Here is a 25,193-nt window from a genome sequence, read left to right on the forward strand (position 1 = left end):
CACCCATTCAGAATTACAACTCTCATCATCAAAATTTGCTAACACTTAAAATAATCTTACTTACAAGGCAAGTTTTTACAGGCTCAATATTTTTCTCTAAAAATATAATTATTTTTAAAAGATAAAATGCGCATATTCTTTAATTTTTACATCATTTAATTACGAATGCAAAATGTTGGCTTTCTGAAAGAAAATTTACATCAGAAAATTCCATACAGGTAAGGCAGAGAAAGTTCTTTACTACACAGCCAGCTCACTCTTCCCTTTCCATTTAAAGTCTGGAAGAGAAAGACATGGCTTCAAACTCTTCAAGCTTTCAAATAATTTAAATTTAATTTAGTCCAAAAAAATCCCCACAACTTCCTTCTACTTTAAGAAAAACTTATCCATTGAAAGCTCCAAAACTCCAGATGTATAAATAATATCCAGCAAGTCACTATTTTCTCTAAAGCTTAATAGGAAACCTTAAAGAATTGTCCCTCAAACCAGGTATATCCCAGAGTGATTGGCAAAAACGGATAGATAACTACAACATCTCCTTCCCCTTCTTTAGTAGGAATATTTCACTCAAATGGGAAAGACAAAGTTAGGAGAAAAGATCCTATACAGTGTAGTGTCCAGGTAACAATATCCCTTTAGTCCAAGTGACACACATGTCTCAAACCCCACAGCTCACCTCAGAAGACAGAGTGGGAGAACTTAAAACCTGGTTGGCTTTTAGTCTGTTCTCCACCAGCAGCCAGTGACTCTTAAAACCTGATCAGCTCACACCCCATCCTGTTCAACACTCTGCAATGGCCTATACCATTCAGAGTGAAAGCCAAAATCCTTAACAGAGGCTGCCTGGGTTCTATAGGCCCATGAACTAGCTGGCGGTTCTCCCACACTTTCCTCCTGTGCTGACTCCACTCCAGCTCACACCGGCCCTTGCACCCTTCAAACACATCAGGCACACCAGGGCTTTGATGTGTGAGCCACCCTCTGTCTAGAATGTTCTTCCCCAAATAACTGTTTGGCCTATCCCCTCAATCCCTCACCTCATTCAGGTATGAGCCCTCCCTATCTATTTCCGCCTTCTCTGCCTTACATTCCACTTTTCTACTTTCACCATCAAATGTATTTACCTTCCTTACTACCATCCCTTTAGATGTAAACTTCCTGACCTCAGGAGCTCGTTACCTCTCATTCACTGCATATCCCAGAGTCTAGAGCAGCATCTGACATACAGTTGGCACTCAATAAGTATCTGCTGAATGAAGGTCCTACTGTGAATGGTTCCACCATTCTCCACAGGCAAGCAAAACCTAATCAGTCCCTACCAACTACGGTTGCCATATAAACTACAACTATGGTGTGAGATATACTAAAAAATTAGCTGCAATTCAAACTTAATTGAGCATCAAAATGGTAAATCTGGCAACTATACTCCTAACTCGAGTGAGAAAAGGGTCAGATCCAGGCCATCCGGGTTACCTGGGGGAAGCAGAGGTCGGAGGACATAGTCAGGAGACCAAGTGAGAAGCCATTTCCTCTCCTCAGACCTTTTTCATTGAAGCCCAGTGGAGATCTGCCAGCTTTGGGCAGAAAGTCCGGCCAGTGCAGGCTGCGAAGGCCAGCAGACTGACATCTCATATCCAGCTCCTCTACTCTCAAAAAGGAATACCTTCTTTTCCTAAATCCCCATTTGGCTTGATATCAGAGAAGCTCAGATGCTCGAGTTCCCTCCCACCGTCCTCTGTGCTGTGGAAACCATACACACACAGCATAAACAAGCCTCTGACTCCTCTTCTCCCCTCACTCCCGTCAGGGGCCCAGAGCCTTGAACTCCCCTCACAGCCACTTCCGGGTCAGGAGACTGTGTGGCCGGTTTCTGAGCTCTACACAGGGCCGCAGACTTGCAGAGCAGGATGTTTCTCTCATTCTTGGTACATTACCAGCAGCCCACCTTATGCCACATATGAGAGAACACTGAATACATTTGAAAACAATTTAGTGCTTACAATAAAATTAAGTAAATTCTGAAATACCCATACTGTCTACTCTGAACAGATTTTTAGATATATGCTTCCCATGGCTATCCCAAAATTTCCTGATCCTACAAACATGGAAGATCCCTGATCTGTTCCCCAGACTAAATCTCAAAGGTCCAAAACATGTAAATTCCTGGCCCCCAAAGTCATCCGTGGGTCATGGAATCTGGGGAATTGAGGTTGGAGAGGACCACCTGGGATGGAGGTAAACATTGAGCCCAAAGTAAAAGCTCAGGTAGAAAGATCATACATTCTGGTTTGCCTGGGAGGGTCCCAGTTTATTTCTGTTTTCCTAGTGTTATTACCAGCTGCTGTTCCATTTTATTCTCCTAAGTGTCTTGTTTGGACACCAGCATATTGCCATCCCAGGCACAAGGTAAACTGGGAATGACCTCTGCACCCTGGAGCCCAAGATCTGTGGGACAGGAGGAAATGGCCATGCGGGAGCAGCTGTGATCAAGCCAGGCCAGCTTGCCCCAGAACTTAACTGGGAAAAGGGCATCCGTGGGCAGCAGCTTCCAATATGAAAACTGAGGAGGCCAGGCTGATCTCTCCAGATCCCTCCAGCTCTGAATTGGAAGAGAGCAGCTGGAAGAGGTGCTTGTCACAGAGCACATGCTGGCCCACACGTTCCCCACAGTTCCCAGGCACAGGCCAGCAGGAGCCCCAGCCCTGGCTCACACACAGCCTCACATTAGGGTGTCAAATGACTGAAAAGTCAGTCTTTGATCTGACACAGAGAGGGCAGGCCCTGGTTCTTCTGACAAGTCATGCCTACTGTCTCTGGGTTTTCTCCAGTCTTCTCAACCCTCAGGCTGGCCCCAGTAGAGCAAGCTGAAGCAGACTGTGAAGGGGGCTAGGCCCCCCAAGATCCCCTGTTCCCGACATGACTTTCAGGGACTCCGGGCAGCTTGTCACTTTCATCCAGTGCACACCGAGTGTGCACTTCTCAGTTGTAGGAGCTACAGTTAACAGGGTAGCTGATGCTTTACAACTATGACTACTGAAGGAAGCTCAGCAACACTCCCAGGGAGCCTGGAAGGAAGGAAATCACACTTCAGGTCCAGATCAGATTTGGCTTAAGGAAAAGGAAGGAGCCAAACTAAGGATCACGGTGTGACCCATTTTAACTCACCCTGGGGAGCCACAGAGCGGAACATACCAAGACATTCAGCACCCCATTAACCTACAAGAAAAGCATCCATGCTTCCAACAACACATGGCCAGGAGACAAACTTAAATATTTCAGCATACTAAGTATAGTAAAATGCAGGAATTCAGGCTCCCTGGCTCCAGCATTTGTAAGGTTTCATGTGGCATGCAAGATGTTTTCCAAAATGTTCATACAAGCGTGAGCTAGGGCTTGATATACTGGCTCTTAATGCTTCAGGAGGGTTCTCCCCTTAGCCCTCCGTTCTCTTTGCCTTTTCTCTGTCTCCTGGACAGTCTCATCTACTTCCAAGGTCTCACCTACAAACTCTGAGATGTTACCTTCCAAACTGTTCTCAACCAAGGATGTTCATACCCAAGTGTCTGCTGGTCCCCACCCCAAGGAGAGTCCCCAAACCCTGCAAACTCCATACAACTCAAACTCATGACTCCAGCCCTACCCCTTAAAACCTATCCCCCCCATGCTGTACACTGTCCTTGTCTCTATAATTGCACAGCTATCCACACGGATGAAACTATCTCTTCCCTTGCCATCAAACCTTACAGAGCCTTCTGATCTCTAATGTATCCAGTCTAAGTATCTAAAATACCTTTCCCACAACCTCTGACTTAGTTCAAGCCCTCCACCTCTCCTGCCAGGAGCACTGCAGTGATATCAGCCTCCTCGTGGGTCATCAGGCCTCCAGAATAATTCTTCTCAAACACCAGTTCTACGTCCCCAAAACAAGGGCTCCCACCCTACCCCCATGCCTCCCAGGAATGTGCTGCTTATATAGACAAGTTGATCCTTAGTGTTTAAATGCCATCATTACTACATAATCTGTCATCCTACCTTTCCAAGCAACTAAGCCACTCCACTCCATCCTTCACAGCACCCATTCTCCAGCTCTCCCAGACTTCTTACTGATCCCGAAACATACATGTGCTATAACACTTCTCTGCCTTCTACTCTCTTCCTCCTCCACTTTATGGAGCCCTGAGAGGTAGTTTAGCCTAGTGGTGAAGACTAAGAGTAAACTGCCTCAGCAGTCAAACAGACCTAGGGGTTTCTGTGTCCTGGCTCCACCACTCAGTACCACATGACTGTGGGTGCCAGTGTGTGGTCTAAGCATCTGAAAAGCAGCTCACCTGGTTTTCTTCAACAATGAAATGGGAAATTCCCTATACAGGCAGATCCTAGGGAACAAATATTGTGAGGCATGTTAGCAAATTAATGCATCTGAGCAGAGAAGTTCCCCCTAGTGACACATGACTTCTAGCTTCTAAAGGAGGAACCACTGGTCACCAGCTTGAGACACCTACAGTGCTGATGCAAAGCTTCTGCAGGAACTAATTCCCACAGCATGAGGACTTGGGCTCTGGCCTTCTCTGCTTCAGGGGTTCAAATATTCACGTCCCGAAAAACATGCTGCAAAGAGCAAAACCGTCTGCCTGGGACTGACTATGGGCGCTCCGTTTCCCCAGACGGTGCCTAGGAAAAATATAGAGCATCAGATCTAGAACTCCGGTCTTCGTGTCATCATTACTGTGATTTAAAAAGAAAACACACATCTGGCTTAGTGCCTCCTAGACGCAAAGACCCTGGCTTTATCACATTAATTTGTGAAAAACACCTGGTTTAGTGACATCTAGATCCCCAGGCCCAAGTTCAACCCCATTTTAAGGGCAACGAAACTCAGATTTCCTTCACAGTCTTAGGTGCCAGGCACTTGTACCACATAACTTCACTTACCTTCACATTAGTTCTCCTAAATCAGCACTCGGCTCCTAGCCCAGAACTGCCACAGAGCCCTCACCTTCTCTGTCACCTGGTGTCTGGCTTAACTGGTATGTCCACCTACTTTCTCAGTGTTCTCCTCTCATTCCACCTTTACCGCCACAAAAATGAAGGAAGACAGTTGTTATCACAACGCTAGCTAACATTTACTCACTACTTTCAAAGGGCCAGCAGGAATGCTAAGCATACACATAAAAAGATCAGCTTTATTGAGATGGAATTCATATACTGTACCATTCCCTCATTGAAAGTGTACAATTCAGTAATTTTAGTTTATTCCCAGAGTTGTATAAGCATCACCACAACCAATTTAGAACATATTAATCATCCCCAAACAAAACCAACCCCAGACCCATTATCAGTTACTCCTCGATTTCTCTCAAACTCGCCAGTTGTAGGTAACCACTAAACTACTTCCTGCCCTCACAGACTTGCCTATTTTGGCATTTCACATAAATAGAACTATATGATATGTAGTCTTATGACTATCTTCTTTCACTTGGCATAATGTTTTGAAGAGCTGTTTATGTTATAATATGGTATTAGTACTTCACTCCTTTTTAACGTCAGATGATATACTCTATTGTACGAATACACCAAATTTTATTTACGCAGTCATCAGCCTGTGGACATCTGGGGTACTTCTACTTTTTGGCTTTGAGTAATGCTGCCACAAATACTGGCGTACAAGTTTTTGTAGAGAACTTTGCTTTCATTTCTCTTAGTTGTATGCCTGTGAGTAGAACATCCGGGTCTCATGATAATTCTACGCTGACCCTTCTGAGCAACTGCTAGGCTGTTTCCCGGCGTGGTGGTGCCATTTCGTGTTCCCACTAGTGATGAACGAGGGCTCCCGTCTCTCCACATCCACGGCGATACCTACCACCGTCACTCTTTTTGACTATAGTCTTTAAACATACCCCGGCAGATACGAAGGAGCGGGTGTCTCGCTGGGGTTCTAGTTTGAACTTCCCTGATGCCTGACGGTGCCGAGCACCTTCGCATGTGCTTACACGGCCACTTGTGTGTCTGCTCTGGAAGAAAGTCTGCCCAGACCCTTTCCGACTTTTTGATTGGGCTATTTGTCTTTCTGTTAGGGTTCTAAGATCTCTTTATATATATTAGATATAAGTCCTTTGTCAAATTTAAGATTTGAAAACACTGTTCTCCTATCCTCTGGGTTGTCTTTTCATTTTCTTGATGGTATCCTTGAATCAAAAAGTTTGTAATTTTAATATAGGATCAATTTATCTATTTGTACTTTCATTACTTATGCTTTTGGTGCCGTATCTAAGCAGACTTTGCCCAACCCAAAGTTGGAAAGACACTCCTTTCTTCTAGAGTTTTATAGTTCCAGCTCTTACATTTAGGTCCACAACCCGTTTTTAGTTAATTCTGGTATAGGATGCAAGAAATGGGTTCAACTTCATTCTTTGCATGTGGATATTTAATAGTCCCAGCACCATGTGTTGAAAAGACAATGCCTCCCCCGCCCTTGAATTGCCTTGGCACATTTGCTGGAAATCAACTTATCAAATGAGAAAACGGAGATTCAGGAATATTAACCTGCCCATGGTTACACATCCAGCCCAGTGGCAGAGCCAGCATTGAAACCCAGGCAGCCCTCATTCCTGACCCTATGCCCTTAACAACCATGATGAACTCGCTACCAGAGGCTAACTGATAAACCCCCGAATAAATCTGCCACTAAACAGATCAGTGGCAGGTTAAACCCACACTAACCAGATTTTGTGACCTGGTCATAAAGGTCTGGTAACTTGCCCTAACTTAACATCCTTCTGAACTCCACAGTGATACTCAGGGCATTGTTCCATTTAAGTGAATCATTCAGGATCAACACTGTCATCTTAGAATGATCAGTGGTGGATAACCAGACGTTCAGACAGCTAAAACTAAACCCAGCCTGAAACAAATAATGTGCACACGTTTGGAGACATCTCAAATAAGCTTATCAAATCAGGGGTGGGAGGAAGGTATGTTCAGGTCACCACAATAACCAAACGAACTCAGCAATCCTTCACAGCCACTGAGCTCAGCAGTCCTTTGGGGAGGGGGGAAGGAGTATAAAAAAATTTTATTTTATATATTTTTTTGAGTTCTTTCTCTTTTTTTCTTAATTGTTTGCTCAATCCCTCCGCCACCCCCACCAGCAATCCTTCACAGCCACTGTATGTCCCCTTTGGGACAGAATCATTGTACTATGGACATAAAAGTACAAACTAAAATAAACTGGTTTGTTCACACCTTAGGCACATGGGCAGCACAGCTGTAACAGAAAAGTGGAAACATGGGAGTCAGTGCTGTTGGTTCTCCCCTAAGCTCTGCTTCACCAGGAAGCTCCTCAAAATAAAATGTCCTAATGGAAAACTTACTGAGCTCTGTGCCTCGGTTTCTTACCTATGAAATTATAATTATTGCCCTCTTTTCATGACTATGTTATAACAACGTGATAACAGTGATAAGACTATGAACAAGAACATCTTTTAGAGATAAAAGGCAGAATTGTTCTTACTAGCAATTTCCACTAATTCGAACTTTTTTTTTTGAGGGCCTACTGTATGCCAGGTACAGTGTCCAGAACCAGAGCCACAGACATGCCGAAGTCGCAGCACTGTCCTTGAAGGGGACTGAGACACACACACACACACACACTTAAAAGGAGACTGAAAAGTGCTTTGACAGATGCTGAATAACGTGCGGTGGAAACACACAACAGAGGGCAGCCAACTCTGCCTGTGGAGATAGGGGAAGGCTTCAGAGAGGAGGGGGCATTTTTTCCAGGGTCTTGAAGGAACAGTAGGTGTTTGTCAGGCAGAAAAAAGAATGAAGAGTAGCCAGACAGCAAAGAAGCCCATTTTCCTTTTCATTGTTTACTTAGAACCAAAACTCTCTTCTGCACCAGCCAGGCAGCAACATAGGGACACTGAGTCCCGACAACCTCAGCTTGTAGTTAGGTCACGACCCGGAGTCAAGCACTGGAGTCAAAATGACAAGGATTCACATCCTGGCCGCAGAAATTGCTAGTTGTGTGATCCTGGACAATGTACTTAACCTTTCTGGGCTCTGGTTTCCTCATCTGCGATATGGGAATAAGAGTAGCTATTTGTAAAATTTGGAATGAGGCTTAAATGACTTGACAGTAAGTATTTAGAACAGTAAGTACCTGGCACACTGTAAGCACTGGGTAAATATTTATTATTATTATTACTATTATTATCATTTTGAATCCCTGTCACAGAGCTGCCCTGGTCAGTCCAGGCCTTACAAAGATTTGGCCACCTCAAAAGGCCCTTATCCCAATACATGTCATCACCCCACCTGGCACTTCCTTCACCTAACAACTGTTCGTGGTTGTTGTCTCAGGACACATGGGAACTGAGAGAATGCTTCCTAATACATGTGGCTTACGATCCAAGTAACCCAAATAGCATCTTTCATAATCAGGATCGTATCGCCATCGCATTCTGTGTGTTGCTGTGAGACAGCAAACACAAAGGCACCTCCGAGAGCAGAGATTGCAGTAACAGTTGAATAAACATGCAATCCGATACCTCACATATGGTATGTCATCAGCCCCGATACCTTCTTCACAATCAAATATGTTTAAGGCTGTGGCTACTTTATAGGTAAAAATGTCTTTATCAGGACATTAACGTGCAGCAAACCTCTCTCAATAAAAGCAGTAATAAACAACAATCTCTTCTAAGCTGTCACGGAAGCTACTGTGTTTGTAACAGAACCATTCATCTAAGAGACAGTTGCCAAAGCCTGTCTCAACACAATAGCAAGGAGTCACAGAGCACAGAGGCAGACCCAGTGAAGAGGGCAGGCACACAGTGAGTAATTGGGACCTTTGTAAATGGATGGAAAAGAAAAAAAAAAAAAAAAAAACTCAGCTTATTAACATATGTTAACTATTACCCCGGATGCTGCAAAGCTTTGGGGTGATCAATTACATTTCCCCCAGAGCATTCTCTTTTAAGGTAGCCTAAAAGTTCCCCTGACCTTTACAAAAGGAATAATGTCTATGGAAATTTCCAGCTAATGACCAATTTAACTGGCTGTGAAGAAAAGCTGTAATTCTATTTTAAAAAATTCTTAATAAACTGAATGTCCTAGGCAGCAGGTTTCATTGTCACACCTTTCAGAATGTGTTCTAAAGGGCTAAGACGAAGGGAATATGTGGATACAGAAAGAGGCTTTAAAGAAATAATATCCATATTGGCTTTGAAGCATTAATTTGATATGAAGTATTTGAAAGGAGAGAAGGTGGGCAGACCAAATAATCTACAGTGTATGCATAGCTGGTAAATATCAAGCAAAGGAAACATACCCATGATTAAACAAATGATTATAATCAAATAAGAATCTGTAGCACACCATAATATCTCCGAGTATTTTCATACACTGAAAGCCACCTCCCTCTGCCCAAAGCCAGTGCTGGGAATCTTGCTTGCCAGAAATCTGTTACAGAGAGTAACATGGACCAAAAAAACCCTACCAACATTTTTAGAAGAGAAGCCCCCAGCCCTCCAGAGGTAAAGCATGTCAGCTCTCAACTACAAGTTCCACGATCACTACTGGCCCGGTGGAGATGCGGCACACTCTTTTCTGTTCACTCTGGCGCGGCACTTTGCCGTGGGCATGTGGACACTGAAAGAACAGATCTGAATGCTTTCCTCTCACCCTCCCATCCCTGTTTTACCAGAATACATGAATGTCAGAATAATGCCACTGTTAGTCCGGACAGCTGAGGGACAGATCCAACTGACCAGGGCACCTGTTGAAGTCCCCGACCAATGCCCTAAAACCTGTAATAAGAACACCCTGTCCTGCTTCCCAGCCCCAGCACCATCACTCTCGGACCATCTGTCCCTCAAGATCGCTGCCCCGGGGACCCATACATGAAAGGGAGAGCTCGCCGGCATGGCCTCCTCTCCCAATACCACCCTCCTGGCCACTGCGACCCTGCAGCAGCTCCCCCTCCCCCACGAGCCTCGGGTGAACACACCAAAGTGAATCAGGGCAGTGTGGTTTCCTTCTAATTCTCAGTGTTTTCCACATTTTTCTTTAATGAGTACTCCTTACTCAGAATCAGAGGGGAAAAAAATAAACAATATATTTATTTTCCCCTCCAATTCCAAAAGTAACATATGTTCACTATAAAAACCTCTATTAATAAAGAAACATATAATAGAAAAGGACGAATAGAAATAGAACAAGTTGCCTATAATGCCTGCAGCAACCCCTATTGCTATGTTGTAAATTCCTTCAGATTTTTTTTGATCCTAACTACAGAATAAATCTATAGATTTAAATTTACCAAGTTGAAGGTTCTCTAAGATATCACCTTTATTACAGAGGTCAACAGAACACTATCATAATAATAATAATTATTAAAATGATCACTTTAAGCACTTACTGTCAATGCAATGGGACACAAATAAATACCAATGATAAGGGATTAGAGACACGCTTTCAAGTGACATGCCAGGCCTCAGAGACAGGGGAGCGAGGAACCAAAGCTCTAGCAGTGGAAGTCAGTGGGGGAAGAACAGAGTCGGTTTGGGAATCCGGCGCTGTGCTGCTATGAACAAGAAAGTCTGCCCACTGCCTCCTCCCCTTGGATGTCTGGGAGAGCCAACTCTGCCAGGCAACAGGTCCCCTCCATCATCATCTGTGACTCTGATCCAGGCAAGCTCGTCCTGGATCTCTGCTCTCCAACCCCTTCTTTGGCAGAAACCCTCAAAGGCTGGGGGTGGGTGGAGCTCAATTCAATCCCTGCCTTAACCAAATACTCTTTACCAAGGCCAAGGAAGCTTAACCCTGCGTGATGGCTCCCAAAGGGTCTCTGCTACCTTCCCAACAGGCTGCCCTGAAAAGGCTTAACTGCACAAGAGCATTCTTTTCAGAATTCAGTTCAAAGCACTTTCTCATACATAATTCTATTTTCTCTCAACATTGCTGAGGGTAGGGAAACACACGTTGAATTCCTCACTCCATTCCACAGATGACAGTGACAATGCACAAAGAGCTTACGTGGCTGCCCAAAGGTACTCACTCCGCAAATAGGAATAGTAGGTTGGGACCAGCCAGAGAATTTGGGAGAAGGGAGGTATGGAATGTTGGGATTTTCTTGTAACCCAGTGTTCCTTCTGTCCCACCAATCTGCCACCTGCTTTTCACAAGGTCCGTATCACTCACTCATACCAAGCTCTTTCCATTCACATCCATGGGGCCACATCCTCCACAAAGAAATTTCCCCAACACCTGTTGACTTTGGTACATGTATTTACAAATACACACTTCACTACTGTGAACTTCAACACCAGTGATTCATCAATCCAATGCTGACGAGCCTCACAGTGCTTTCTGCCTGGCCTCCAGTGGCCAATGCCCACATTCGTATCAGTCGTCCGCATTTGTGGCCACACCTCGAAACTCATCACCTGAAACCTCTCCACCTCTCACCTCAGCTGCTGCCTCTCCCATGCCTGACCACAACCTCCTATCCTGCTACAGTTTCTAGTATAGCAGAGCCCCTGAGCTCCCCATGTCACGACTCATGAGCCCCTCCAGCTCCACCTTGTCCTTTTCCGCACCTACACTGGTGCAACGACACACTCATGCGCACTCTAGTGGACCCCAAGCCTTGACAATTGTCAAATTATGAATAAACCCCAATCATGCCGATGGACTCCCCCCAGAGTAACACTCTCCACCTTATATAAAAGCTCATCCCAAATGGACTATATACTCAAATGTTAAAAAAAAAACCCAAAAAACTATAAACCTTTTAAGAACAAAACACAAGAGAAAACCTTCAGAATCTAGGACGAGGCAATGAATTCTTAAACTTGACACCAAAAGTTACAATCCACAAAAGGGAAAATTCATAAATTGGATTTCACCAAGATTAAAACTTTTATTCTACAGGAGCCCACATGAAGATGAAAAGATAAGTGAGAGACAAGGGAAAAATATCTGCAAACTACATATGTGAGAAAGGACTTGTATCTAGAATAAAGAACTCCCAAAGCTCAACAGGAAAAGTATAAATAATCCAATTAGAAAATGAGACAAAAGACACAGGTATTTCACTGAAGGGAATATACAGATGGCAAATAAGCACATGAAAAGATGTTCAACATCATTAGTTATTAGGAAAATGCAAATGAAAACCACAAGAGATGCCACCACACACCTATCATAATGGCTAAAATAGCTGAGATAAGCAACAGTGACACTACTAAATGCTGGTGAGGGTGCAGAGAGTCTAGACTGCAGGTGAGAATATAAAATGGTCCAGCTGCTCTGGAAACCAGTTGAGCATTTAATGAAAAACTAAAGACAGAACTATGATATGACCCAGTAGTTACACTCCTGGACATTTATCCCACAGAAATGAAAACTTATGTTAACAAAAAACCTGTAAATAAATGGCCATAGAAGTTTTATTTTTAATCACCAAATGTAGAATCAGCTCAGATAACCCTTGAACAGGTGAATAGTTAAAACATGCTGCAGCCCTGGCTGGTGTGGCTCAGTGGATTGAGTGCGGGCCTGCAAACCAAATGGTTGCTGGTTCGATTCCCAGTCAGGGCATGTGCCTGGGTTGTGGGGCCAGGTCCCCAGGTGGGGAGGGAGCCAGAGGCAACCATGGATCTCTCATACATTGAGGTCTTTCTCCCCTCTCCTTCTCCCTCCATTCCCCTCTCTCTCTCTAAAAAAAAGGTAAATACAGAAAATCTTTAAAAAAAAAAAAAAAACATGCTTCAGTACATATATACCAGGGACTACCACCCAACAATGAAAAGGAACAAACTATTGATGCACAGCAACACGGATACATCTCCAGGGCATTATGCTACATGGAAAGGAAAAAGGCCCATCCCAAGAGGTTACATACTGTATAATGCTATAATACAACATGCTTGAAATGACATTTTAGAAATAGAGGGTCAATTAATGGTGGCCAGGAGTTAGGGCCAAGGTGGGTTGTGGGTGGGAGAGAACAGGACAGAGTTCAGTATGGTTATGAAAAGATAACGCCAGGGATCCTTGAGATATTGGAACTGTTCTATGTCTTCACTGTGATGGTGGACACCTGAACCTACACAGGGGACACCATTGTATAGAACTTAAAACAGACATACACACACACACACACACAAGTACAGGCAGAACTGGGGAGATGTAAGATCAGTGCCCTGCTCGGCAATTGTTTTAGTCTCCCCTCCCACCCACATCCCACTCCCCCACAATACTAAGCGTACTCTACGTTCCAAAAGCCCATCATTAGGCCCTCCCTGGACCTTCCGCCCATCTGATTATGCATCAGAGTGAAAAGAGCCTCAGTCCCTTTGAAGTCTCTCCTGGGTTTTCTTCCATCAAATATATCCTCAATTTATAAATTTTTCTTCTCTACAAACCAAATGACCAAGTCTCTCCCCTGTTCTAACATAAGTCTTCCTTTAACTTCAAGATACCATCTCATGGCTCCTTCCCTGCATGGCCAAATCTCTCCACAGACAGGGCCACAATAATGTTCCCTCTCGGTACAGAGGGGGCATACACTGAGTGATACAGTTCACCTCCTTCACTCAAACCCTGTAAAGACTGTTTCAAATGCTGGTCTCATTCTCTCCTCATCTGTTTCTTTTACCAATCTAAAAACGTGGTCCTGTCCTCTTGGACTCAGGCTGTGGCCTTGCCCAATGGCTCTCACACTGGGCTGATCACCCAAATACCCACGGAGCTTTCAGAAATACAAGTTCCCAGACCACACACACTCCCAGAGGTTCTGATTCCACTGGCTTGTGTCCATTTTGTTTTGTCTTCTTTAAGCTTCTCAAAAGCTTCTGCTGATGATGGAGCCACTGATGCCATGCTCCTTCTTCTTAACAAGGCAATCTCTTTCCTTTCCCCAGTACTACCAACATGCCATTGAAAATCTATGCCAGTTTTATCACAAGACATTGTGAGTCTGTACTTTGCAGGCCATTGTCACCCACTCTCACAGCTTCAGGGACCACTCCTCTGAAGGTGAGCCCCAAACTACCCCTGCAACTTCAACGGTAACCTTCTTCTGGACAGCAACCCAGTACCTCAAGCGCATGGCAAAACTCAACTCCGCATTCCTTTCCCCTCTACAAACCTGCTTCTCCTGTCTCCACTCCCGATTTCATTTGATAGTCCCACCATCCTCTCTACCACCCAGAAGCAGAACCCTGAAATCATCGCCAACTCCTCCTTCTCTTTCACAAATTGTCTTTAGTCAGCCAGTCCAGTCGGTTGCACCTCTGAAACCTCCCCACCAACACTGCCAGCACCTTGGTTTAGGTCTCATCCTTTCCCAATGGACTATTGCAACAGCCCTCCGACTTGTCTTCACGCCTTCAGAGCTGGCTCTGTCAAACGCTGAGTCACCGCTGTCTCCTAAAACAGAATGGAACGGCTTCCTTTGTCCTCAGAATGAGCACCAGACACCTGGGGAGGCACTCAAGGCCCTCCAGGATGCAGTAGCAGCCCACATTTCCAGGTGTGTCTACCCTCCAGGAAACACCCTCTTTTCTGAGAGCACCAGAGCTGTGCCCTTTTGAACTCTGTGCATTTATCACACTGTTCCCTTAGGCTCGAGTGCCCTTCCCTTCTCTCTCTACCCACAGTAGCGAGTCTGAATCTGGGCTCCAGAAATCACCTAAAGTCTTATGCAACAATCCTGTAACTACACACAAACATGCATTGTTCTGCAGCAAAGATCCACAGCTTTCCATACATTTTCAAATAGGTCTATATCCAAAGTAGGTTTAAAAAAGAAAAGACAAAAAATAAAAACAAAAAACTTAGTGGCCTTTTCCTGGTAACTCAAAGTTAGCTCAGATAAGTCTGTCTGTTGGACTCTCTTCCACTCTCTTGCATTCTTAAATACAGTCGTGTGCATCACCTGGTCACAAACAATCTCATTCGTGTGGCCCCACCACTAAGCTGTGTCTATCTCTGGCACAGAATGCACTGTATTTCCTTAAATGTCAGTGTTGCGCTTAGTGTATTGACTGGCTTGGTTTCAAATGTCAGCTCCACCACTTATTTACAGTGTAACCTTGAGCAAGTAACTTGACCTTGAAGGGCCTCAACTTCCTCAGCTGTAAAATGGGGATAATCACAGTACCTATACCATTGGGTTGTTATGAGAAATAAACAGATAATACATTCTAAAGCAAAGAGAAAATGACTAGCATATATAACTGGTCAAACAGGTCAGTTATTTTCATTATTTTTTATCTGTTATCCCCACGTCAAAGTACAATGCAGGCCCTCAATGAATAATTGATGAATTTATGTCTTTTTCAATCCCAGGGCTCATCCACTGCCACAGGAAAACTGCTGGAAAGCATAACTGGGTAATAATTTAACATCCTTTCCTCTCTCTCCATATGACCAGTTCTTGAGCCATCCTAATTAGCTTTTTATTTTTCTTGACCTGGATTGCACAAGGACTCACACCTCGTGTTTAAATCTCTGCATGGCCCCCACACGTTCAACTTCCCGATCAAAATGCTGATGACGCCGGCTCTGCTACTCTCACAGGAACAAAACTATTTCTAAATCCCTCATTACTCATCTGTGCTCAGGATTCCACAGTTAACCCTTATTCTACTACTGTGCCAATTTGAGCAAAAAGCTCCCCTACCTCTTGACCTAACATTTTCAAACACACAGCAAAAAGCAGGCTTTCTTGTTTCGCATCTGGAAAGACCATTAAATATGCTAACATCTTTCTCTTTTTCTTTCTCTGTCTTCCTTCCCTCCCAGCCAGTTCCTCCAACAGTAGAGGCCCTGGGGCCTAGAGGCTTAATTGCCTTCTTTTGTTTTAACCAACAATTCATGCATTCATATATTTGAGAAACATTACTGACACTTCCTAAGTCCCAAGAGACAGCAGGATGGGGTCCCTGTCACATGGAGCTTCCGGCCTGTTCTGGGGGGGTCTTTGTCCTTTCTACTTCTGGCCAATTCACTTGAAATCCTGCCCTGAAACACAGGTCAGAATAAGAGGAAATCAATGCCGCCACATGACGTTCAGGTAGAGAGATGGAAAGAACACTTCAGCGCGGGCCCCAAGGGGTGCTTTCCCTCAGACTGTATGAATAGTCATGTCCACTCAGGCCTCCACAGACACAGACCACCTTCCTGGTCCTCAGAGATATGTTGTGCAAGCCCACTGTCTTCCAAACGGACACTCCTGCATTTCCTTGACCAGTTCTCCAGATCAGATTTCAGTCTCTGCCCACACTCATTAGTGCACACTCAATCTGCTTGTAGGCACTCATTCTGCTGTTCCCGTGTCTGTTCTGCTACCACTTCACTAAAACGGCCCCCTTCCCTCTTCTGTCTTGTGTTTGAATGAGATAAGCAAAGGGGCAACCCCAAGTCCCGTGCTCCCCTGACTGGCAGGTCTCAGGGCAACAATCGGGGAAGGCGGGCCCAGAGGTGCCTTCCTCCTCACCTTCTCTAGACCTCAGAACTCAGCTCCCTAGGGCTAACCAGTAGGCCTGGTGTCCCAGCAAGAAAGAGGTCATCCCTGGACCTGTGCTAAGCAAGGACCTGAAGACATCTGCTCAGAAAAAGGAGGAAGTCATTGTCCAGCCGTTGTTCTGCCCAGGCTGCCTATAGGATCCTAGGGCACCAGAATCTTTCAGACATCTTTCTGGCCACCATCAAGGCCAGCCTTGTGATCAAGGATCCTCCCGCTGTGTTATTTGAGAAGCTTTCTTCCTGCCAGCAACTGGGCCAGGTGCCCTGGACATCTGTGGCCAAGAACAGGCTGCAAAAGGCTAAGTAGAAGGTGACCATCTTCAAAGGGCCCTCAGACTTCCCAGAAAGCGCTGGCACACAGCCTTGACCTCAGGTCAGTGTTTCCTGCAAATGAACTTGTGATGGCTCCATGAGGGCAGGGGCCATGTCTGTCTAAGGGTTGTATCCTTGACAACCCTCAGCACAGGGCTGACATACAGGCGACGCTCAATACTTACTTGCTGAATTAACATATAATGACCGCCACCAAGGAAGGAATGAAAACCCAGTGGGAAGAGCCCAGGTTTTGGAGTCGGACAGACCTGGATTTGCAACTTTCTAGCTCTGCCATTTATATTGGTCATGTGCAAGCCATTTTACCCCTCTTAGCCTCAGCTTCCTCACCTACAAGGTGGAATTCCTAACATCCACCTCAAAACTGTGCTGGGAGCATTAGATGGAAATTATATGTAATCCAGCACATGGCAGAGAACACTTATTTTTAGTTCATAAACACCTTCAGAGCTTTCAGTGTACACCAGACATTGTTCAAACATGGTAGGGGAGATCCTAGATCACAATTAGTTGTAATTCTTATAATAATCCACTGAAACAGGATCTATTTAAATCCCTATTGCAATTGAGAAAATGGAGGCACACAAAAGCAAAGCAGCTTGCCCGAAGTCTGATATCAACAAACGGCTGGGCTAGGATTCATATCAATGTCAAAGTCCAAGACTTGAAGTGCTACGCTTTTCTGTCTGTAAAGGAAGCAATCACTGAATATGAGCCCCTGTCCCTACCCTGCTTTGATTATGGGAGACCTGTGACTAACAGAGCCACACTAGGGTTTTCAGTTGCCACAGACACACATCCAGGGATTCTCATGGTTCGTTGTTTTGTTCTGTCTTGCTTTAAACTAAGGTCTGCTCCTGTGAAATGCAATTCCTGACAATTGCTGACCAAGAACTTCTCTCCCATCTTGTGCTCCTGCTATCTCCTCTACAACTTTCTACCAGAAAGACACACAGCTGTGTAAAATAGGAAAAGGAAATAACAGATCAACACCAAAAGAATAAACAATCCAATTTAAAAATGGGCAAAGGACCTGCATACATAATTCTCCAAAGAGGACATACAGATAGCCAAGAGACATATGAAAAGATGCTCAACATCACTAATCATCCGAGAAATGCAAGTTAAAACACAATGAGATATCACCTCACACCTGTCAGAATGGCTACAATCAATAAATCAACAAACAACAAATGCTGGCCAGGTTGCGGAGAAAAGGGGACCCTAGTCCCAGTGCACTGCTGGTGGGAATGCAGACTGGTGCAGCCACTGTGGAGAGCAGTGGGATTATACCTCAAAAAATTAAAAATGGAACTGCCTTATAACTCAGCAATTCCACTTCTGGTAATATATCTGAAGAAACTCAAAACACTAATTTGAAAGAATAAAAATTCCCCTGTGTTCACTGCAGCGTTATTTATAATAGTCAAGATTTGGAGGCAGCCCAAGGGCCCATCAGTACATGAGTGGACAAAAAAGCTGCGGTATGTTTACACAGTGGAATACTACTCAGCCATAAAAAAGAATAAAACCTTACCTTTTGTGACAGCATGAATGGACCTAGAGAATATTACACTCAGTGAAATAAGCCAGTCAGAGAAAGACAAATACCATATGATTTCACTTACATATGGAATCTAATGAAAAAAAATAAATAAATAAAATAGAAACACAGAAAAACAGACTCATAGATACAGAAAACAGACTGGCAATTTTTAGAGGGGAGAGGAGCAGGGGGGCTGGGTTAAAAAAGTGAAAGGATTATGGGGAAAAAACCACCTCACAGATATGGACAACAGTATGGAGATTACCAGAGGGAAAGGGGAGTAGGAGGAGGTAAGAGAGGGTAAAGGGGGAATAAATGGTAACAGAAGGAGACTTGACTTTGGGCGGTGAGTACACAATACAATAAATATTCAGCTGATATATTATAGAGTTATATAATTGAAACCTATATAATTTTATTAACCAGTGTCACCCCAATAAATTCAGTAATTTTTTTTAAAAAAAAGAAAGAAAAGGAAAGAAAAACACAGCAAAAGAGAATGAGTATGCAAGCTCTCAGGAACAGAATTAAAGAGGTCTCATCCTCCTTCTAATTGCCCCTAAGAACAACTGTCTACACATATGGTGCCCAAGACAGAAGTAATCCGTCCACATGGAGACCAACCATAAAAGTCTCAGCTTCCCTACAGAACCAGGGATGCAAGCCGTCTCTTCTGATGGCCCAAACCTCATCATAAAGAGAGCTTTCTCTTCTTCCCCAATATAAGATTGCATTTGCCCTACTGCCAACCACAGAGGAAATTTCATTACCAAAATAAATCAGTGCTGCACTTGACCTTGCTTCTCCCATAGCTCAGGATTAGTGACATCACAATGCGCTCTACAAATGCTCAGAAATATCAAAATAAGCCCCTCAAGTCAAAAACACTTGGTATTTCACTAAAAGCCATTAAATTATTTTGATTTTACTCCATGGAATCCAAAATGCTTTCAATGTTTTCATTTTCAAAATGCTTGAGAGAGAAAGTATGCACTCTGGACCTTAAGAAACCTCGACTCCTGGTCTGGTTTGTGTCCTGATTCACTTATGGTAAGATGGGGAACAGGCCGCAAGCCAAGGAACAGTAGCTCTGGCCCACACTGCTCACATGACTCCATCCCTGAGTGGCTGGGGCCTCATTGTGGAGGCTCCCAACTCAACCTTTTCTCATCCTCAAAGTCACAAGCAGGTCACAGGCAGCTCCAGGGCACCTGAGGCAGTTCTTCTTAAGGGGTCCAGTCTCCATGGCCCAGCTAACTACTGTATTTCCTTCCAAAGTAGTAGTACAAGCAAAGTTCCTCTGTGTGGAAAGTTCAGGGGGCTATTTTCTCTCCACGGCAGCTGTCTGGAGTCAGGTGGCTTTAGGGCCACTGCAGCAAATGCATCTCCTGCACCCCCACATCAGGACGCACAACCCTGCAGCTGTAATTCCTAATGCCGCTTGCTCAAAAACATGGCCCCATTTTTAACGAACTATAGAATTGACCCCTGAAAGTATAGTCTTAGATGGCCCCATTTTTAAATCAGGTTGGTCACCGACACAGCCAGTAAACGTCAGGCCGATTTAAGGGAAAAAAGGAACTATCCATCAAGAGCACGTACTCCAAGCAGCTCTCGGAATCTGCCGACCGTGGATATTAAGGACATGCTCCGACGACTAGTACCATGTTTGTCAATGAACTGATCATTCATACTGAGGTGCGTGCCACAAAATCACATCTCATAAAATGGGAAAGTCCCAAGGACCCATGGACATCATCTACTTCACCCTCTTTTTTTTTTTTCCACAGGGGTAAAAACAGACACAGACCAAAGGTAGGATTGTTTAATTTCACTGCTGGTGGATGACTCAAATCCAAACCTTCTCCCAGTTCTGTTTCTTAGCCAGCTGCCTCTGACATCCAATTACCAACAAGAGCTCTTACAGAGTTATTTTCACAAACAAAAAATTATATTTATGATGCAAGTTATCAGCAAACTGGTTATATCTACCACAGCTGCTACCTAAAAAGTACACTCAACAGAGAAAAGAAAACTGAAGTTGAAAAGATTAACTTTTGCTTTGAATTATGTTCTTAGCCCTGCAACCTAAAGGACAGTGCCTTTCCCAGGATGCCCTGTGAGAAATGAAGGGACATAGCTGCTCTCCACCAGGGTTTCCAATACTAGCCCAGTATTTTTGGTTACAACAATTTCTGGGCAAACAAATGGGAGCTGTACAAGGTAAAGTGGCCTGAAGGCACCCTCATTACTGGTAACAAAATCAGTTCCAAAGAAGGCTTGAAGATTAAAGTGCTTTTCTCTGCCTTTAAAATGGGGATGTTACATTTTTAGGCATGAAGACAAGAACCTGAAAGCAAATACAGGCTGAGGACGAGTAGTCCAGGAAAGATACAAACACAGAAAATTAAAGGCCTGAAACTTTCTACCCACAGCAGCTGAGACGTCTCACCCTGACCATTTCAGCAGACCCAGAGAAACTTCTCCGGCTACAGTGGATCACATGAGAGCATAAAAGAAATGCTGAAGGTTTGGGTTCTGTCTCTCCCCCATGTGTGTGACACAGACAGGCTTAGAGACTCCAGTGCTGCAGAAAGCGAAATTTTCCTTGTTTCCATTACATCATCCAAGTTGGAGAGGGGGAGGGTGGGGTGGGGGCACAGCTGGTGGCAGCTGCACCACCATCTGCTTTCTCCTTAGTAGTGTGTGCTAGTTTGAGCTCCAGCCTCCTACGGCTCCTGACAGAGGAGACACAGTATTAAAGGTACAACACCCTATTATCAACAAGCTTTCAAATTAGTTAGAAATAAATCACACTTGTGATAAGTTAACAACCTCAGGTAGGTTGCTAAGCCGGTTCTCTTTGAGTTTAGGTTATTTGTTTGCATCTCTTTACACTCAGCTACTGTGCACACTCTGTCAACTAACTCAACGTACCTATTAGACAAGCAGAATGTACAAGCAACCACCTGCCATCTGCTTCCCAACAGGTAAGCAGCCAAAGAGTACAGGTCTGCAGTGAGAAGCCTTAGTGGAAGAAATGGAAAATGCCCAAACCTAGCACAAACTCCAGACTTCAGCATCCCAAGCCATCTGGTCAACCAGTCTTGCCCTCTTGGACACTCATGGAGTTTCCCTCAGAATGCACTGCCTGGCCCCCATCTAGAAGGGCAGAAGGGTGAGAAAAGCCTGGGAGGAGGAGTTAATGCCTTGACTTCCATTCAACAGCAAATTGCCAACAAAGCAGCAAACTGGTGGTTTAAAGGTCTGATTAAGCCATATGCGTGTTCTATCTACCCTATACAGGGTTATACTAAAAAGAGGGAAAAGTGCTGACTTTTAAAAATGAGATTGCCTATGCAAACATCTAGATTGCTAGCTCTTCCTGAAAAAAAAAAAAAAAAAAAAAAAAATTAAGAGATTTGGCAGCACCAGACCCCCATTTCAGTTATCTGGAGCTAAGGAGCCATGCTTCCTTTCGATTGGGCGTGCACTCTGAAGAGCCAGTCCCCACACTGATATTTGCAAATGCCACTGCAACTGTCTATGTTTCCACCTGGACCTTGAGAGCTTTTGACATAACGCCACTGAGCTTGGAGAAGAAGAAGAAACCCTCAGGGAACAAGATTTCCCACTGATCCTTATTGATTCTCCTCTTTAGTTGAGACTTAGTCCCTTGTATGGCCAACTAAAATTCTACAAAGATCATTCAACACAATACAATGAACAGATCTAAGTAGAAGGCTAGCTACAATGATCCTTTACTACAAAAGCAGGTTGCAGTGTTTCAAAGGAGCATTCCAGACCACTTACCATACATCTTGCCTTCGTCTGATAAGATGATTTTCCTCCTTCCACATGGGGGATAGATAGCCAAGGCTTCCTGAAAGCTCTGCTCAATGTCAGGACTCCAGACCCCTTCAGCATCGTTGTCAATTGGCTTATCTGCAGAGTCACTCATCCTTTCCATGTTTTCGGCAGGGCTCTCGCTGCCGCTCCAGCTGCTGGGCTCAATTTTGGCGGTTGGATTTTCCAAGCCGAGGCCTGGAGCCTTTTCAAGAAAATAAACCTAAGAGCAAAATCAAAAGACGGTGTGAGAAGGACAAGGTAACCACCAACATACTGCTCTTGGTAGTTTCACTGCTCATTCTTCAGTTGGTGGCTTTGCTTAGAGAAGAACTTCTTGCAGAGAATATGGAATTTTGAGATCCAAGTGGCTTTTTTTCTTTATATATTCATGTTAGGCACTCAATACAGAAATGTACTGGCAGACAGAAGCTGTACAATCTTCGCAGATGAGAGGAAGTTTTCATCCAAGAACAGTACTCAGTCCGAGTTACAAGTTCACAGCGAACCAGGCAAAATCATTTACTAAATGCCTACTATCTACCAGGAGTACTTAGCTCAATGATAATCACATCTCCACAGAAAAACAATTTCATTAAAAAAAAAAAAAAGTCTGCCGTTACTGTGGCAATTGACACCATAACTCTGAAAGTTAAACCATCCTAATATTCGTCACTGAGATCACCAAGGTGCAAGATGGCGGCAGGATGAAAGGAGGAAGATTATTTTGTTATCACAAATAGTCACTGTGCTGAGACAGCAGTGACAGCTGACCTGGACCTGCTAGCCCATAGCATTTCTCTGTGGGGCTTTGATCCTGCAGAGTAAGGTCACTTGGCCACTCTCGGCTTCTACATGGTAACCTTGAAGCAGGGACCAAGTTATCCACTTTCCTGCCTTCTCTGCAACAGCTACAAGTGGCCAGCAGTCTTACAGAAAGAAATGTTTTACACTTACACGGGCACTTCATCTGGTAGCCTACCTGGAATTCCTGATCACAAGAAAACCGTAGGGGAGACTTTCATTTATTTCTCTGTAGCAATGAAGATTACGGAACGCAAAGAAATCTCTCTCAAAGATTTATTCTCCTTAAATTATGCATGAAACCTATGGTCTTAAAAGGCTAAGCCTTCCAAACAAATGTCAAACTGGCACAAACACCAATGTGAAAATGATCTAATCCAGTACCCCCTGCTGTCCACACACTAACATATCAATATTCCTTTGTTGAAAAGGCATCAGATCATTAATTCAAAGGCTTCACTGAAAAGGAGGGAATTGCTCCTGGGGACTAATCGAAGAAGGTAGGCACAGGGCCTTAGTGGAGAGAGCTTAGTGGGACCACCATTCCCCCTGCCTTCTGCCCCATCAAGTCCATGCAGCATTACAGCAGAAGCAGCCAGGAGGGGAGCAGGTGCTGACGGCCCCACCAGGCACCAGGGCCTGCTCAGTGCTCCAGGGCAGTCACCTGAGAGCAGGCAGCCTGTCTTCTTTCCTTCTCCCTCCTAACTGTATCCCTTTCCCCTACCCTCCCCCCCACTGGTATATACCAACAGATCCCAGGTGCAAAAACTCTGAGGCACACGAACATTACACAATTAATGGTGTAACTAGTGGGTGATTTTGGCTTTGTACCCTGACAGCTTTCTGGATTTGGCAGCACCTGGATAAAAGAAACCCCCAGGTTGTCTGCCTTTAAATGCTGCCACGGATCCATCATTCAAAGCACTTGTCAGAAAAATATTTACTACTTCTTACCAACACATGTACATTGACACAGGACTTTAAAAACTGCCAAATGTTGAGGTATAAATTATGCCACAAGAAAGGGTTTTGTGACTGACCCCCAGATGAACTCTTCAATGCCTGCAGTATGGGCCTTTTGAATTCTCAAATTATTACATTTTTTGTTGGAATCTAAGAGTCTTATAAAACTCAAGCTGAGCTGCAAGCTCCCCTAGAGTCTGTTCTAGCTCCAAAGCAGTTTATTGGAGAAATTATGAGACTACAAGTGAAGTCTCTGAGCAGTGTTAGTCCACTATCTTTCTCCTTCGCCACTTCACCCCCCAAACAAAACAAACAAAAACAAAACAACAGACACAAAACACAGGCCAGTCCTTGAGCTCTGGGCAGCTCAGAGCAGTGCAAATTCACTCCAGGCAGCCACACTTTAAGGTAAACAGTGGGATGTGCCTAGCATTCAGCCACTATGGTAGAGGGAGGGAATCCAGGACGCTGAGGGCAGGTAAAGGGACCAGGGGAAACTCACTTGCATAATAAGAACATTACCATGTAACTCAGAGCCTCAGAGTCTTCAGACCAAATCATACCAACACCCCCCTAATCCAATGTTTGAAGTCCCTTCTAACACTTCTCGACTGGCCACACATTCTACACTAGAACAACATCGCCAGTGACAAGGAACCCACTACCTCCCCCAAATCACCTTCTTTGCACCGACATGTTGAAATTTGTCCATCTATTCAGCTAAAACCCACGTCCAGGTTAACTTCTACACTAACCCATCCCCTGCAGAAGCAAATCTCCTACCAAAACACCCGTCTCTGTAAGACAGGAGCAGCCCCTGGGTTCCTGATTGTGTCCTAGACTAGAAAAAACTCACATCATACCTGGCTCAGCCCTCACGAATGCAACCCAGTTTGTCCAGAGCCCTCAATAGCTGACCCTCGGAGACTGGCGATGATCCACAAAACCTCTAAGCTCCGCGCGGTTCCAGGTGCTTCCTGAATTCTCTTCTCTGGTACAACTGGTGTAGGAGCTAAAAGCAGCAGATTATAATTCATATTAAATTCCATTATTTTAGCTTAAACCCATGGCTCAAATCTGTAAGACCTTTTTGAATCATAATTGCCAAGTTTAGTGTTTTTAGAAGCTGAACATCCTCTGAGCAGCTGTCTGTCACATGGAGAGG

The 25,193-nt window shown here is 44.4% G+C and overlaps 1 protein-coding gene across 6 annotated transcripts in view; it reads right to left on the bottom strand.

The window, feature by feature from the left end:
* TEAD1 (TEA domain transcription factor 1) overlaps positions 1–25,193 on the bottom strand; it is a 242,405-nt gene that overhangs the window by 144,630 nt on the left and 72,582 nt on the right. For all 6 annotated transcript variants that reach the window (XM_053925596.2, XM_053925597.2, XM_053925600.2 and 3 more), the window contains one exon: positions 22,229–22,484. In XM_053925596.2, coding sequence (XP_053781571.1) covers positions 22,229–22,385 — 157 coding nt within the window. In that variant the 5' untranslated portion in view covers positions 22,386–22,484. The remainder of the gene's footprint in view (positions 1–22,228; positions 22,485–25,193) is intronic.

This window comes from Desmodus rotundus, chromosome 5 (assembly GCF_022682495.2).
Source record: "Desmodus rotundus isolate HL8 chromosome 5, HLdesRot8A.1, whole genome shotgun sequence".
Taxonomy (NCBI): domain Eukaryota; kingdom Metazoa; phylum Chordata; class Mammalia; order Chiroptera; family Phyllostomidae; genus Desmodus; species Desmodus rotundus.